This window comes from Pararge aegeria, chromosome 24 (genome assembly GCF_905163445.1).
Source record: "Pararge aegeria chromosome 24, ilParAegt1.1, whole genome shotgun sequence".
NCBI lineage: Eukaryota > Metazoa > Arthropoda > Insecta > Lepidoptera > Nymphalidae > Pararge > Pararge aegeria.
Genome location: NC_053203.1, coordinates 11,282,866 through 11,296,520, shown reverse-complemented (window position 1 = coordinate 11,296,520; position 13,655 = coordinate 11,282,866). Strand labels below are relative to the sequence as shown.

Below are 13,655 nucleotides of genomic sequence, written 5' to 3'. Positions count from 1 at the left end.
GATTTATAACTGACTTTAAAAGTTAACGTTCATTTCAGTAGCTTATAGAAAAGTCCTATCATAGTATTAAGGACTACGTCAACAATAAAAATGCTTGGGAGTAAATTATTGCTCTAACCAGGTTGCTTCTTTAATAGTTTTAAATGACAATGTGTGATGTTGATACAAAAAAAAACAACCGGCTATGTTTGTTGGGAGCTTCTTCTTAGACCAGGGTGCGTTTGGAAACTTCGTAGCATTAGTTTTAAGTTGTCGAATTTAGTTATCTCCATCAACTCTCTTTTATGTCATATTTCACATGGAATGTACGCATCAAAAGTGGCATCTATGTGCCTATTTCAATAAAGAAATATTTGACTTTGACTTTGAATTTTGAGATCACATCTTGCACCTATTTTAATAACCATTTGGTCAAATGGGTTGTTCCACTGACACTGGTAGTACACTTTGAAAAAAAAAAAGATAAAATCATAGAAACCCACAGAAAAACTATAGTTTTATCTGTTTTACATTAACACAATAAAAGTAAAATATAATTAAAATGTAAAATAATGTGTTGAAAAATGGTGACTTTCTAAGAACGTAGTTCCGTACAGATTAAGTCCGTCCAAAAGACATGACTGTCTTTATGGCAGCCATGTCAAATAAATCTGATATTCAAAAGAAAAAGGAATTCGTTTTATAATCTGCTGGGATTCTGAGTGTGCATACAATATTGTATGCAACTGCATTACGTAACTGTTGCATAAATAGCTCTAACAAACTAGTTGCTGAACTACTCCATCTTCACAGGCCTACCTTCAAACAGTTCTCGTGGCTGACATCCTTGCTCGGGTTGGTGGGTTGTGCGGCGCTGATTTTCGGGTTGCGACCCGCATATGCGTGCGGAGTCGCATTGGCATGCTGCTCTTTGGTCATCGCGCTACATTTACTGTCCCCCGCAGCGAGTGAACCCAAGTGGGGCAGTCTGAGCCAGGCGCTCATCTTCCATCAGGTTATTTCTTTTTTTATTTGTCCTACTAATTCCTAAAATTATAAATCTGAATGTAAGTTTGTTAGTTACGATTTGGCGCGAAAACTACTTAACCGATCATCATGAAACTTTGTACACGTATTCTTGGAAACATGAGAAGTAACATAGGACACTTTTTTATTAAAAATATATATTTCTTTTACGAAAGATAAAATAATGTTTGTCAAAAATCTTATGTATGACTATAGTTGTAGAATATGTAGCACTACAAAAAAAGAATCAGAAGTCATAATTCCCAAATTGGGCCCGCTGGGACACGAGCTAGATACCTCCAATTTAAATTCACAGCGCTCACCGTTGCACCAGGAAGGTCGGTATGAGGTTAGACACTCATGTCCCATAAGGTTATCTTGGATCTTGGATCAGGTAAAAACTGCTGTGGGTAAAAATTAGCTCTTTTTCAATACAGCTGTAGTGTAGGCCCATCTCAAAACATTGGTCTTGTTTATTAGACAATGATCCATAGAATTTTCCTTTGTTTTATATTCCCAGGTCCGAAAATACTTACTTCTGTTGGACCCTCGGCGGGAACACGTAAAGTTTTGGCGGCCGCAGATGCTCCTACTCATTGGGTCTCCAAGACAAGCTGCACCGTTGATAGACTTCGTGAACGATCAGAAAAAGGTATGAATACATCATTATCCTGGCGCTTTCCCTATGTCGGCCCTCCTGATACTTGTCCGTCTTGTGTCATTTCTGGCGTAAGAACCAGAGTTTTCATGCCATTGAATACGGTTCTAGTCGGTGTTAAGTGAGCGTCCTCTACCTCTCTTGCCTTCATTACTCGCTGTGTCATGTGGCTTTTGTCTCTACGCATTATATGCCCATACCAGCGCAATTTGCCCTCCTGCATATTATGCTGTACTTTCGCAACTTTAAAAGAGCCTCGGATGAACTAAAAAAAATGGTATGATGATTTTAAAAGATAATTTGTTCCAGTAGAATTACAGCTTCTTTTGGCAGAGTTCGTCCGATCAAGAAACAAAAATAAACTCGTTGTGCAGTTAGGCTACATAAAATTGCTAAATCATTCAAGGGCAATTGTATATTACCGAATGAAATCTTTGAGATGCCTCTCAATAATTTCAAAGTTTATATAAAACGATATCTATATATATCGAGTCTACCGGTGATCCTAGAGCGGGCAGTTACCTTGGCCAACGAATTAGTTTGGCCATCCAGAGGGGCAATGCAGCATCTTAGGAACTGTGCCTCGCTGCGGTGGTTTCGAGGACGTTTTAGATTTTATTTAGTTTTTAAATAGTTTATTTTAGGTTATAGTTATGTATTAATAAAAAATATAAACGATATCTTAAATTACTTAAATGATAAAAATGCTTGGGTTTGAATTGCTCCTAACTTCATGGCTTAATACCACATGCTGCAGATTATTATATGTGCTATTTATTTCCAGGGTGGTTTGTTTGTGATTGGCCACGTCAGGGTTGGCCAGTTAGATGGAAGTGGCGATCCGTTGGCAGATGAACACAAATACTGGCTCAAGTTGATTGACCATCTCAAGGTAATAAACCTTTATTATTATGTACTCGGAGTCACTCAGCGGGCGATGGACAGAACTATGCTCGGAGAATATGTGGGGTCCCAAGGTGCTGGAATGGCAACCTCCAACGAGGTGGACACACGACATGAAGCGAATCGCTGGGAGAGCTGGAAACAAGCGGCCCATGACCTTGGGCTTTGGAACTCTCTACAAACAACCTATCTCCAGTAGTGGAAGTTTATCGGAGGTGATGATGATGATGATTATGTATGACGAGGTCTTGGGTTCGAATCTCGAGTCGAGCCAGAAATTACTACAGAATAATGATGCCGGATGTCGCGTAGAAACCGATTAGTGCTATGTGTTTAATATAACTGCCATACCCCTAACAGTCTAGTCCACTACCATCTTAGATTGTATCATAATTTACACTACACTGATTCTTTTCTAACTTGTCGATTAATATGCTAAATCCTTTCATTAAAAGTATGTTTTAAAAATTAAAAAAAAAAAAAACAAGTGCGATAAAATAAATAAAAGTAAACACATTAAAATGAGATTTTCTGTAAGTGGGTGTGTTTTTATTTTCTTACAATTTGAATATAAATAAATATACTACGACAATACACACATCGTCATCTAGCCCCAAAGTAAGCGTAGCTTGTGTTATGGGTATAAATGATGTTTTTTTTTATGAATAATATACATAAATACTTATAATTTACATATAAACACCCAGACACTGAAAAACATTCATGCTAATCACACCAACACTTTCCAGTAATGGGAATCGAACCAAGTGCTAGAAAGCAGTGTCGCTTCAAACTGCGCAAATCGGCCGTAAAATGAACTTTAAACTTAAAGTAACATAAAGATTGCTCACATTCAGACAGAAAATAGAAACTTAAGGTGACAATGGAATTAAAGACAAACGTGTAGTTGAGTAAAAAAAAATAACTGTCCAGGTAAAAGCCTTCGTAGAACTATGCCTGGCTGAGTCGATACGTAACGGAGCAGCTCATCTCACCAGGCTTTCTGGTTTAGGAGCTATGAAACCTGATACGGTTCTATTGGGCTTCAGGGACACGGCGCCTCCTAAGGACTTCTTTAGGGAGTAAGTTTTTTTCCTTTTTATCACCATGCAAATTGTGTAACCGCTTTTTTTCTGCGGTATTCTCCCCTGGCCCTTTTTTTATTTAATGATTTTTATTAAAGTATTTGGAGAAAATATCAAATTTATATATTATAATACTCATACAAATGCGATGCCGAAATTAGATGCATTTTTATCAGTATTATAGCGACTGAAACGTCAATGGAATTTATACATTAAAATGTATGAAATTATAATAATATTGAAAAGGTGTGCACCAAATTACAAATGCACCTAAATTCAATATATAATTAATGCAAATGGTGCTGGAATTGCGACACCTGCTCTAAAAAGCGCAATGTTAGTAGACCCTATTAAAAATTGATTGCAATATTTAATTTATTTTTTATAAATATAATATGACAGTACACACATCGCCATCTAGCCCCAAAGTAAGCGTAGCTTGTGTTATGGGTACTAAGATGACTAACATACATAAATAATTATAATATACAGATAAACATATTAAGATCGGTGCAGTGTTTGAGCCGAACATACAAACGTACTTTCACATTTACAATAGATAGATAAATTTATGGCGCAGCTTACACAGATAATCCACTTGTTAATTATTTAATTCGGTTCCAGCCCAACATCGCCCTACACATCAACCGATTTCGACCTTGACAACGGCACTGTGATCTTCCCCGCCCGCACCCCGGCTTCCCCCCGCCTCTCCGCGTCGGAGTACGTGCGCATCGTGTCCGACGTGCTCTGCGTCAACAAGAACGTGTGTCTTTGCAGACACTTCCACAACTTGGACATGGCGGCGGTGGAGAGGTATCGTATATCATCATCAACTTCCCCATATCTCAGATTTGTATTGTTAATTATCTGCAGTCCGACACCCAAAATAATTAAGATTCTTTCCACTTATGCTCCGGACCCCGGAGACAGCCCGAACATGCCCTTGACGTCCCTGCAAATCAAATAACTACTAATAACGTGTCCCAATTAGGTAACAAACATACAACGCCTGCACAATGGCGTCGCCGGTGAAGACGAGGGCTCTGATTTCTGACATCACCCGGTCGTGGGTCCTTGCCAAGGTCACGCCACGTTCGGACTAAGCCATTAGACCAAAAGCTCACCCTAGTCCGATACGTCAAGCCGAACCTCTGCCGGAGTCCAGTCCGAGCGGAGCGCAGTCAGTGGAGAGTCCTGGAGTCTCCGGGTCGACGTCCCCTCCACGGAATTAAGAGCATAAAGAATTCTCCTTCAGCCTTTATGCATACAGTGCATGCAGTGCATTGTGTCCAAAAACAGAGAAGACGCCCCGAGCACGTCTCACTTCACGCCGCGGAATGTTTCTAGATCACAAACTTTTCCATTCGTCTCGTTTTATAATAAACGCTTAGAACATTAGAGGTAAAATAAATACTCTCAACTGCTAAATTAATGAAGTGACTAACCGCCTGTTCGTGAAACTTTTCTAAAGTTGCTTTTGATAGTTCAATATTAGTCGTGTACACGAATTCTGTATGTTCTTAATTCTGTCGTGTCCCCATCACCCCGATGTTGTCGAGCCCTGGTGCTGTTCTCATGGCGAGCTTCCGCGCTTTTCGTTGATGCTGTTACAACCCTTAAGGTGGTTACTAGGCACTGTCCCGTTACGCTGTTACTACCTTAAAAGAGGTTATCAGCCCCTCTCTTCCCGAAAACTGAAAATAAGACTGCATAATTATCTAAAGCCTATTACAGTCCACTCACTACTGGACTTAACGCCATTCCTAAAGGGATGGTTTGCCCATGATCACCACGCGAGCAGACGGCTTGGTAGATGGTAGCAGTACCACATACGACGCTCGCTGCTAGCCTTCCTCCGTCATATTCCCTGAGTGGTCTCGTACAATACCCGCTTAAAGAAGAGTGGTGACGACTGTATTCTGATCTGCTGACACCACACGGCTTATATTGCCTTTACCCAACGCAATATCAAGCGTAAGAAGTTATTAAAATATATTATCCAATGTTTTGGAATCTACTCTAACGCATTAAATATAATTTCCAGGGATAGCTACTATATCCCATGACAGGGGATATAATTAACGTGTTCACCTGCTAAAACACGGAAAAATGGAATACGAGAAGTTTACCCCGATTATAATTACACATATGTTACTTGGATATTACACAGCTTTATAGGAGTGAATTTTTTATCCTTTCTCTGGGGGAGATAATTGTCCTGAAGGCCGGGAGGACACGAATTACGGGAGGCCGACGTTTCGGACTCATCGGGGTTTTATATTAGCGTTTAAACTTTAGTCGGAACGTCCTCGTGACGCCCACTTTAAGGACGTTAGAATAGGGGGCCGGCGTCTTCGCCTCCATAGTCCATCCGTACCCACGGTCTCGGGGTCACGGGGGTTCGTGGGTAAGCCCACGTACGTGGGTTACGTACGTGTATACGTATATGCCTGTTGCCACGCTGAAGGACACGGTTTCCTCAGGAGGGTGGCGACACTCAAGTACATCGACGTGTGGCTGGTGGAGGTGCTGGCACCTTCCCGCGAGGAGGCCTTCACCGTGCGCGCACTGTTCGCGCTACAACTCGCGGCCGTGGTGCGCTCCGCGCGCGGCTGGCAACACCTGCGGCTGCGCGTGCACGTCGCCACGTCCGCGCCCGCCATGCTCAGCGGTGAGTGCGTCTTTAGATCGTCACACAGCCCTGCACACACATACAGTCACGTGTAGATCCACACGCACACATACAACGAACGCGTTCCTCGACACGTGCTCTTCCAAACTCACACATAACTCGTACACACATTGTTTATTTTTTATAAATTGCTACATTCACATACGTAAGAGACATGACGCCCCGCCGGGGCAATGCAATAAAATTTGTCGAAATTATTTTTCACATCCCGACACCTTGGATCTTCCTTTGGTAAACTTATATTATTTTTATCTAGTGTTTTTACCTACACTTGGAGGAAATATCAACCTTTAAAATTTTAAATACAGTCGCTTTAAGGCTAATAAAATAAAAAATTTAAATTTTTATATGCATTTTAAAACCAATAAAATTTGGTATATCTAACTTCAACACATAAAGTGATGGTCAACTTTATAAATTTCAATTTCTATAGGTAAGATGGTAAAACGCGGGACTAGCTTAATGGGCAAGAGGAGGACAGAGTTTGGACTCCAGCACGCAATTCTAACTTTGCGGAGTGCGTTTTGTTAACGTAAAATATCCTTTGCTTTATATTTATTTATTATTTGCTTTAACAGCGTAGGAAAACATCACGAGCAAACCTACGTGACCTGTGGTTTCTCCATAATCCATAATGTTCTGAATTGTACCTGAGACAAATGCCCAGTAGTGGGTGCTAAAGTAACGCTAGGAAAGAATAGTAGTCGTTAAGTTTTATTCCACTACAAATTAGCCCAACTTGTAGAGGAATAAATAAAAAGTACAATTTCACTGGGATGCTCCGGATTTCTAAGTATTATATTCAACCGTATATGTACCCAAATAAATATTAAAGAATTAAGATTATCAATATAACAAGGAATTTTGTTTGTTTTTTAAAATATGTTTTCTTTTCAACAGAAGCTGGTCGTACGTACTCGTTAGGAAGCGACACTGCGATGGACCCGAACCTTCCCGAGCTGACTCCCGGACGACCGGTCAGCGAGAGGTTAGACGAACTACTGAAGATGCTCAGGATTAATGCCACCACGCACAACGTGAGTTATTGGTTCATATTATAAATAAATAAATATACTACGACAATACACACGTCGCCATTTAGCCCTAAAGTAAGCGTAGCTTGTGTTATGGGTACTAAGATGACTAATGAATATTTTTTTGAATCTTCATCATCATCATATCAACTGATCACCGGTCCACAACAGGGCACGGGTCTCCTCCCACCATCAGAAGGGGTTAAGGCCGTGGTCCACTACGCTGGCCCAGTGCGGATTAGTGGACTCCACACACTTTGTACGTTCTACCTTATTGTGCTGTTGTATATGTATCTCTGTAAATTTGCTCTGTGGTGTACAATAAAAGTGTAATCATTCATTCATTCATTCACTTTTGAGAACATTATGGAGAACTCTCAGGCGTGCACGTTTCACGATGTTTTCCTTGACAACAATTATTCATTGTAAAGTCAACATCTCCTGAGGATGCTCCGGTTTCGGAACGAAACGTGCGTAGAGGGTACATTGCCGAGGATCTGTTTGGTGTGGAGTATACGTATTGAAATAATTATAAATTACACCATACAAATTCTCCTGCTGTTCGCGGGGTATACCAAATTAGGCTTAATTTTCATAATGCAAGTGATATTTTAATTGCTTGAAAACGCACATAACTTAGAAAAGTTAAAGGTGCGTGCTGGGATTCGAACTTGGTATCCCGAAAGTAAAGTCGAAGCTATGCATTTTTATGAATAATATACATAAATACTTATAATATACATATAAACACCCAGACACTGAAAAACATTCATGTTCATGACACAATAATGCCTGAATTTCTGTATGTTAGTCAGAAATATGTTCTGTATGTTCTAAACTCTGTGGGAGAAGGCTCTTAGCCCAACAGCGGACAGGGTTATAGGCTATTTATTGATGATTACGATGAAAGTGTCTGCTACCCATGTTTCGCTCAACCACTACACTGATTTTATCATCCGCACATTCTTTAATCAAAAGATAATTTTGCTTTTTACTTATCTTGATTGTTTTTTATCGATTTATCCGTAAATATCGAATATAAGCTGGACAAGATGCTATCAAATTATGGATACATATTAATTCATTACTATTTATGTGAAATAGCTGGTACCTAAACACAATAGATAAATAAGAAACATTCTTCGTCCAATAAAAGAATATCAGAAGCGGTGATAGACTAATTTATTTAGATAGATAATTAGCTTGGAGCTTCCTGCAACATGCCGCCCTGTGTCCAACAATCTGAGGCGTAGGTGTTAAGTCTCATGTGCACAGGCGCTTGAGACTTAACACCTACTATCGGAGCTCGTCCAGGGAAGCAGTATAGCTATGGTTTTTTTTGCCGCTAAGCAGCAATATTGCATTGCTGTGTTCCGGTATGAAGGGCGTGGTTGCCGGTGGAATTCTGTAATTACACCGGCAACCACGCCCTTAAAAGCCGGCAACGCATCGGTGGCTCCTCTGGTGCTGCAGATGTTTATGGCGGCGATCAGGTGACCAACATGCTCGTTTGCCCGCTATTAATATTAAAAAAAAAAACTTATATTTTTATAAAGTTTTTTTACCTACACTTGGAGGAAATATCAACTTTTAAAATTTAAAATACAGTAAATAAAATTTGGTATACCTAATACTTTCAACACATAAAGTGGTTACTTGTACATTTCAATTTCTATACTCGCGTAATTCTGTAATTACACCGGCAACCACGCCCTTCGTACCGGAACACAGCAATGCAATAAAGCTGCTTGGCTTCAGAAATAAGCATTGCTATTCTTCTTCCCTGGACGAGCTCTGTCACAAACAGCTCTACTACTACGTTACCAGCAAGCTTGATGATAAACTATTACGTTACTCGTCTACAGATTAGTGAATGGCCTACGTTGGAAGACACGAGCCGTTGGTCGGAGTCCAGTTTGGATGACAACAGCGTGTACCAGCGGCTGCCCGTTAGTTACCTGCAGAAGTAAGTTATTTTCACCCCACTGCAATTGTTTTTTGAAGTTATGCTTCTTTTGGCGCGTTGGAGAAAAAAGCATGAGAGTTAGTTTTGAAGATGCGCGCGCACACCGTCACAAATAACCGACACCCTGAAGTCAATATAATAATTTTTCAAAAAAAAGTTTGACAGTGTCAAAGTCTGCGGGCTCATTGCGGTGATTTCATTGATTCAATTGTACAAGTGAAACTTGGTTTTTCGTTGTAATGAGATAACTAGATAATGCGTTATAATAAAACTTCCAAAGTTTTAAATTCCTTTTCTCTATTGCTAGTGCCATTTTTCTACAAACGTAGAATAAGGGGAAAGATAAAATTTTTATAATGTTTTTATCTTGTTGTTTTAAAATGTATAACTTCTAAAGCGTGTATATACCGTTTTTTTTATTCTTCCAAATGTTAGGCTTTGACTGCCTTACATTAGCCTGCTAACTAGTAATAGATTGAATAAATATCTTTTTAATTGCTGGTCAAAGAGTGGTACTATTTTTTGTATCACTCATGCGGGGAAAGTAGTATCTTGACGCTCGCTGTTGACAAGTAAACTTGTCGCACTCAAATTTTAAAATGGGCAAACGGTTCTTTTTCAACCACAAGAGCGAGCGTACTACTTTCCCCGCATGAGTAATACAAAATAGTATGTGCAACAAGTGCGACATCGATTACCCACTCAAGCGAATGACCGCACTCGCTTCTCTCGTGCGTTCAACTTCGCTTTCGTGGGCAATCGACAACTTGTCGCACTAGTTGCACAATATACTATTGTAGCCGTATATTCGTGCGAAAAGTTTGATTTTTCGCACTAGTGCGTGTTACTTTTTTATTGAAGTTGGCTGAATGAGGTAATCGAGGGTCTTCAAATTGTCACTTCGTGTTAAGGGTTAAGACCACGTTTTTTTTCCAGGGTGAACCGCATAATCAAATCGCGGTGCGACCAAGGCACGGCTGTGACCTTTGTCCAATTGCCGGCACCCCCGAAACTGCCCCCCAATCCCTCTTCAGCGGACGACGCGATATGCGACCAGTATTTAAAGGTAAGTATTTTTTTTTATATCTATATAGTGCTTTTTTTTTGGGCCGACTGGCGCATTGGCAGCGACCCAGCTTTCTGAGTCCATGGCCGTGAGTTCGATTCCCACAGCTGGAACACGTTTGTTTGATGAACATGAATGTTCTTCAGTGTTTGGGTGTTTATCTGTATATTATAAGTATTTATGAATATTATTCATAAAAATATTCTTCAGTCATATTAGCTACGTTTACTTTGGGGCTAGATGGCGATGTGTGTATTGTCATAGTATATTTATTTCTTTATTTATTATTAATGGTTTTTATAGCGTTGATTCCGTTTAATCAAAGTCTTAGCTTCTTTTCTTTAAGACACACACAAAGATAGAATACGTACGAAAGCGGTGTGCAGAAACATTATAGGTTTAAATTTTTTTAATATCTTTACAGATTTATAACTTAGCATACAATTATAGATATAATACCTAGCAACTTGTTATTGTCTTAAAATATCCATACAATTTTTAACAAATAATAATTTTGCAAAGTAACTTATCAACAGATTACAGATAGATTGAATATAGAAAACGGACCTTAGGCTATAATTTTGCTTGCAGCAATAAGGCCGCCTTTGCATGTCTACATTTTTTACTGTATACTCCTTGCTGTTTCTTTACCTGTATGTTATACGTGCAATAGAGTGTTTCTTCTTCTTCTTCTGTATACATACCATCAGGTGAACTGATGGTAAGTCATCATACAGTTTAACTTGTATTGGAATAAAAAAAAAACTTTATCGGTCGAAGGATGAATATTTGCGATATTTTAAACCTAAATATCTTTTACAGGTATTAGACGAATTCACTAAGGACCTCTCCCCAACTATTCTCGTCAGAGGTCTGAAGTCTGTCACATCAACGGCACTGTGAAGAATTTTAATAAATACGACATGAATTTATTACATACTAGTGACCCCGGCTTCGTACGGGTACAATGTAGGTACTAATGTGTGGCAGTGATTACTAATACTATTCTCTAGTAGGCAAATAAGTATACGTTGTCTTATTTTTTCGCCATGTCATAGACTGTATGACGTCATATCATATCTAATATGGCGTATATGACGGACATTTTATATCAAATATATCGATTTAAGTATTAAATGAACGGCTGAATTGCGAATTTGGAAATTTAATATGATTCATACAAAAGAATTCTTACGTGATAGTATTTTTTAAAGTTTTAATTTTTAAACATTGACCTTATCTTTTTTTTTTAATTTTTTTTTTATTTAAAACACTTTGTAACTCTTGATTTATTCCAGACTTAATTTGTATTCTTAAGACTTTTTTTCTTTGCATCGTATAAAATTATTACTTTACATACCTATAGTAAAATTTTTCTTACAAGACGTCTTTAAATTTAATTATATTTTATTGCATTTTTAAATATTTCCAAAAAGTTGTTTAAAAAATATTATAGATTCAAGTATTATTTTAGATTACATTTATTTTTTTAACTAGATATTACTGTCGTAATGTCATAAAATCGATATTAAAACATTGATTTTACGACATTAACGATTAATTGTTAAAGTATCTATTAGGCCTACTTGAAACGAATTAACTTATGTAGAAAAAAAAATGTCAATTGTTTTCTATTTCACGGCCGATTGGCGCAGTGGTCAGCGACCCTGCTTTCTGAGTCCAAGGCCGTGGGTTCGATTCCCACTACTGGAAAATGTTTGAGTGATGAGCATAAATGTTTTTCAGTGTCCGGGTGTTTATATGTAAAATCATAATATAATATTTATGCATATTATTCATAAAAATATTCATCCGTTATCTTAGTACTCATAACTCAAGCTACGCTTACTTTGGGGCTAGATGGCGATGTGTGTATTGTCGTAGTATATTTATTTATTATCTACATACATTAATCTTAAATCTATTATATAAATATTTCTCAGCCTCAGAATGGGGTTTGGCAAACTTATGTTAAACAACAACGTTTTATTCTGAACCTCGCTACGGTCACATTCCGGAATGGGATAAACACCACAGTACAGTCTGGAAAATTGGGAGGAGTCTTTCTGAGTATAAACGCAAATCTGTTTAGTGGAATGTGTCCGGAGTCTGAATTACACGATAATTTAATGCTGTCATCTAAGATAGTAAATTTAGTTACATAATTTTAAATATTAAATGCCTGTCAGTTTGAATAAGCTTTACATTACTGTGTTCAATCCAATGGACGCTAATATAAGGTTAATTTAGTTTTAAAATATTTTTTTTTACCATTTTAAATATCTATATTGCACACAAAGTATGCACCAAATATTAAAATTATCGTGACTTGCACGTCATTGTTACTCAGTAAATATAGTCTATTTTATTTTAAATTTAGAACGTTTAAACGACACGTTTTTTGACATATGAATTTGACAGATCAGTTGGTCCCTAAAATAAATTGATATTGATTTGTTTCCAGAATATTTTATTGAATGAGCTAAAATAATAGAACTAGTGTTAGTTTAGTTTTACGGTAGACAAAATTAATTTACACTATTATTAACTTAATCTATATATATAAAAATGTTATGTTGGATTGTGTACGCTTCAAAAACTCAAAAAGTTCTGCACCGATCGGGCTGAAATTTTAGCATGATATATAATACTCATCAAGGATTGTTTTTATCTATTTTTCACAGCCATTCAATTCCAATGTGCCTCAGCGAAGCGTGGCAGGGTACAGCTTATTATAGCTTATAGCAAAATTATGTTAATTTTAAGTTTTACTTTGTTAAACGGATATGCAAATAAATGAAAGATTTTATGATATAATACATGACAAAAAAATATTTTTAGTTAGAATGGAAATGGTCACCACGCTGGCCAAGTGCGATTAGACTAGACTCCACACGCCTTTGAGAACATTATTGAGAACTCTCAGGCATGCAGGTTATCTCACGCTGTTTTCCTTCACCTTAAAAACAAGTGATATTTTAATTGCTTTAATTAATATAGCATTTCGCAAAATTAGAGATGCGTGCTGAAGGCAGGCTATTTTTCCATCTGTCAACTTAGTGCAGTTTAATATCTTTAAGAAATGATGTACTTCCAATTTGACAATCTTAAGTTTATTTTTAGAACTTGTCTTACAATCAGACTCTGTTATTTTTTAGCGGAAACTTTATTTTCATAAAACCACACGAACATAAAGAAAATCTCCTTTTCTTGTGTTTAATTTATTTTATCGAACTCGTTTTT

General features: G+C 37.8%; 1 protein-coding gene across 2 annotated transcripts in view; it reads left to right on the top strand.

The window, feature by feature from the left end:
• Positions 1-11,792, top strand: part of LOC120634520 (solute carrier family 12 member 9) — a 29,939-nt gene extending 18,147 nt beyond the window's left edge. For both annotated transcript variants that reach the window (XM_039905196.1, XM_039905195.1), the window contains exons 12-21: positions 793-994; positions 1,526-1,657; positions 2,448-2,555; positions 3,500-3,648; positions 4,276-4,467; positions 6,138-6,325; positions 7,247-7,383; positions 9,246-9,346; positions 10,283-10,412; positions 11,235-11,792. In XM_039905196.1, the coding sequence (XP_039761130.1) occupies positions 793-994; positions 1,526-1,657; positions 2,448-2,555; positions 3,500-3,648; positions 4,276-4,467; positions 6,138-6,325; positions 7,247-7,383; positions 9,246-9,346; positions 10,283-10,412; positions 11,235-11,315 (1,420 nt within the window). In that variant the 3' untranslated portion in view covers positions 11,316-11,792. The remainder of the gene's footprint in view (positions 1-792; positions 995-1,525; positions 1,658-2,447; positions 2,556-3,499; positions 3,649-4,275; positions 4,468-6,137; positions 6,326-7,246; positions 7,384-9,245; positions 9,347-10,282; positions 10,413-11,234) is intronic.
• The last annotated feature ends 1,863 nt before the right edge of the window (positions 11,793-13,655 follow it).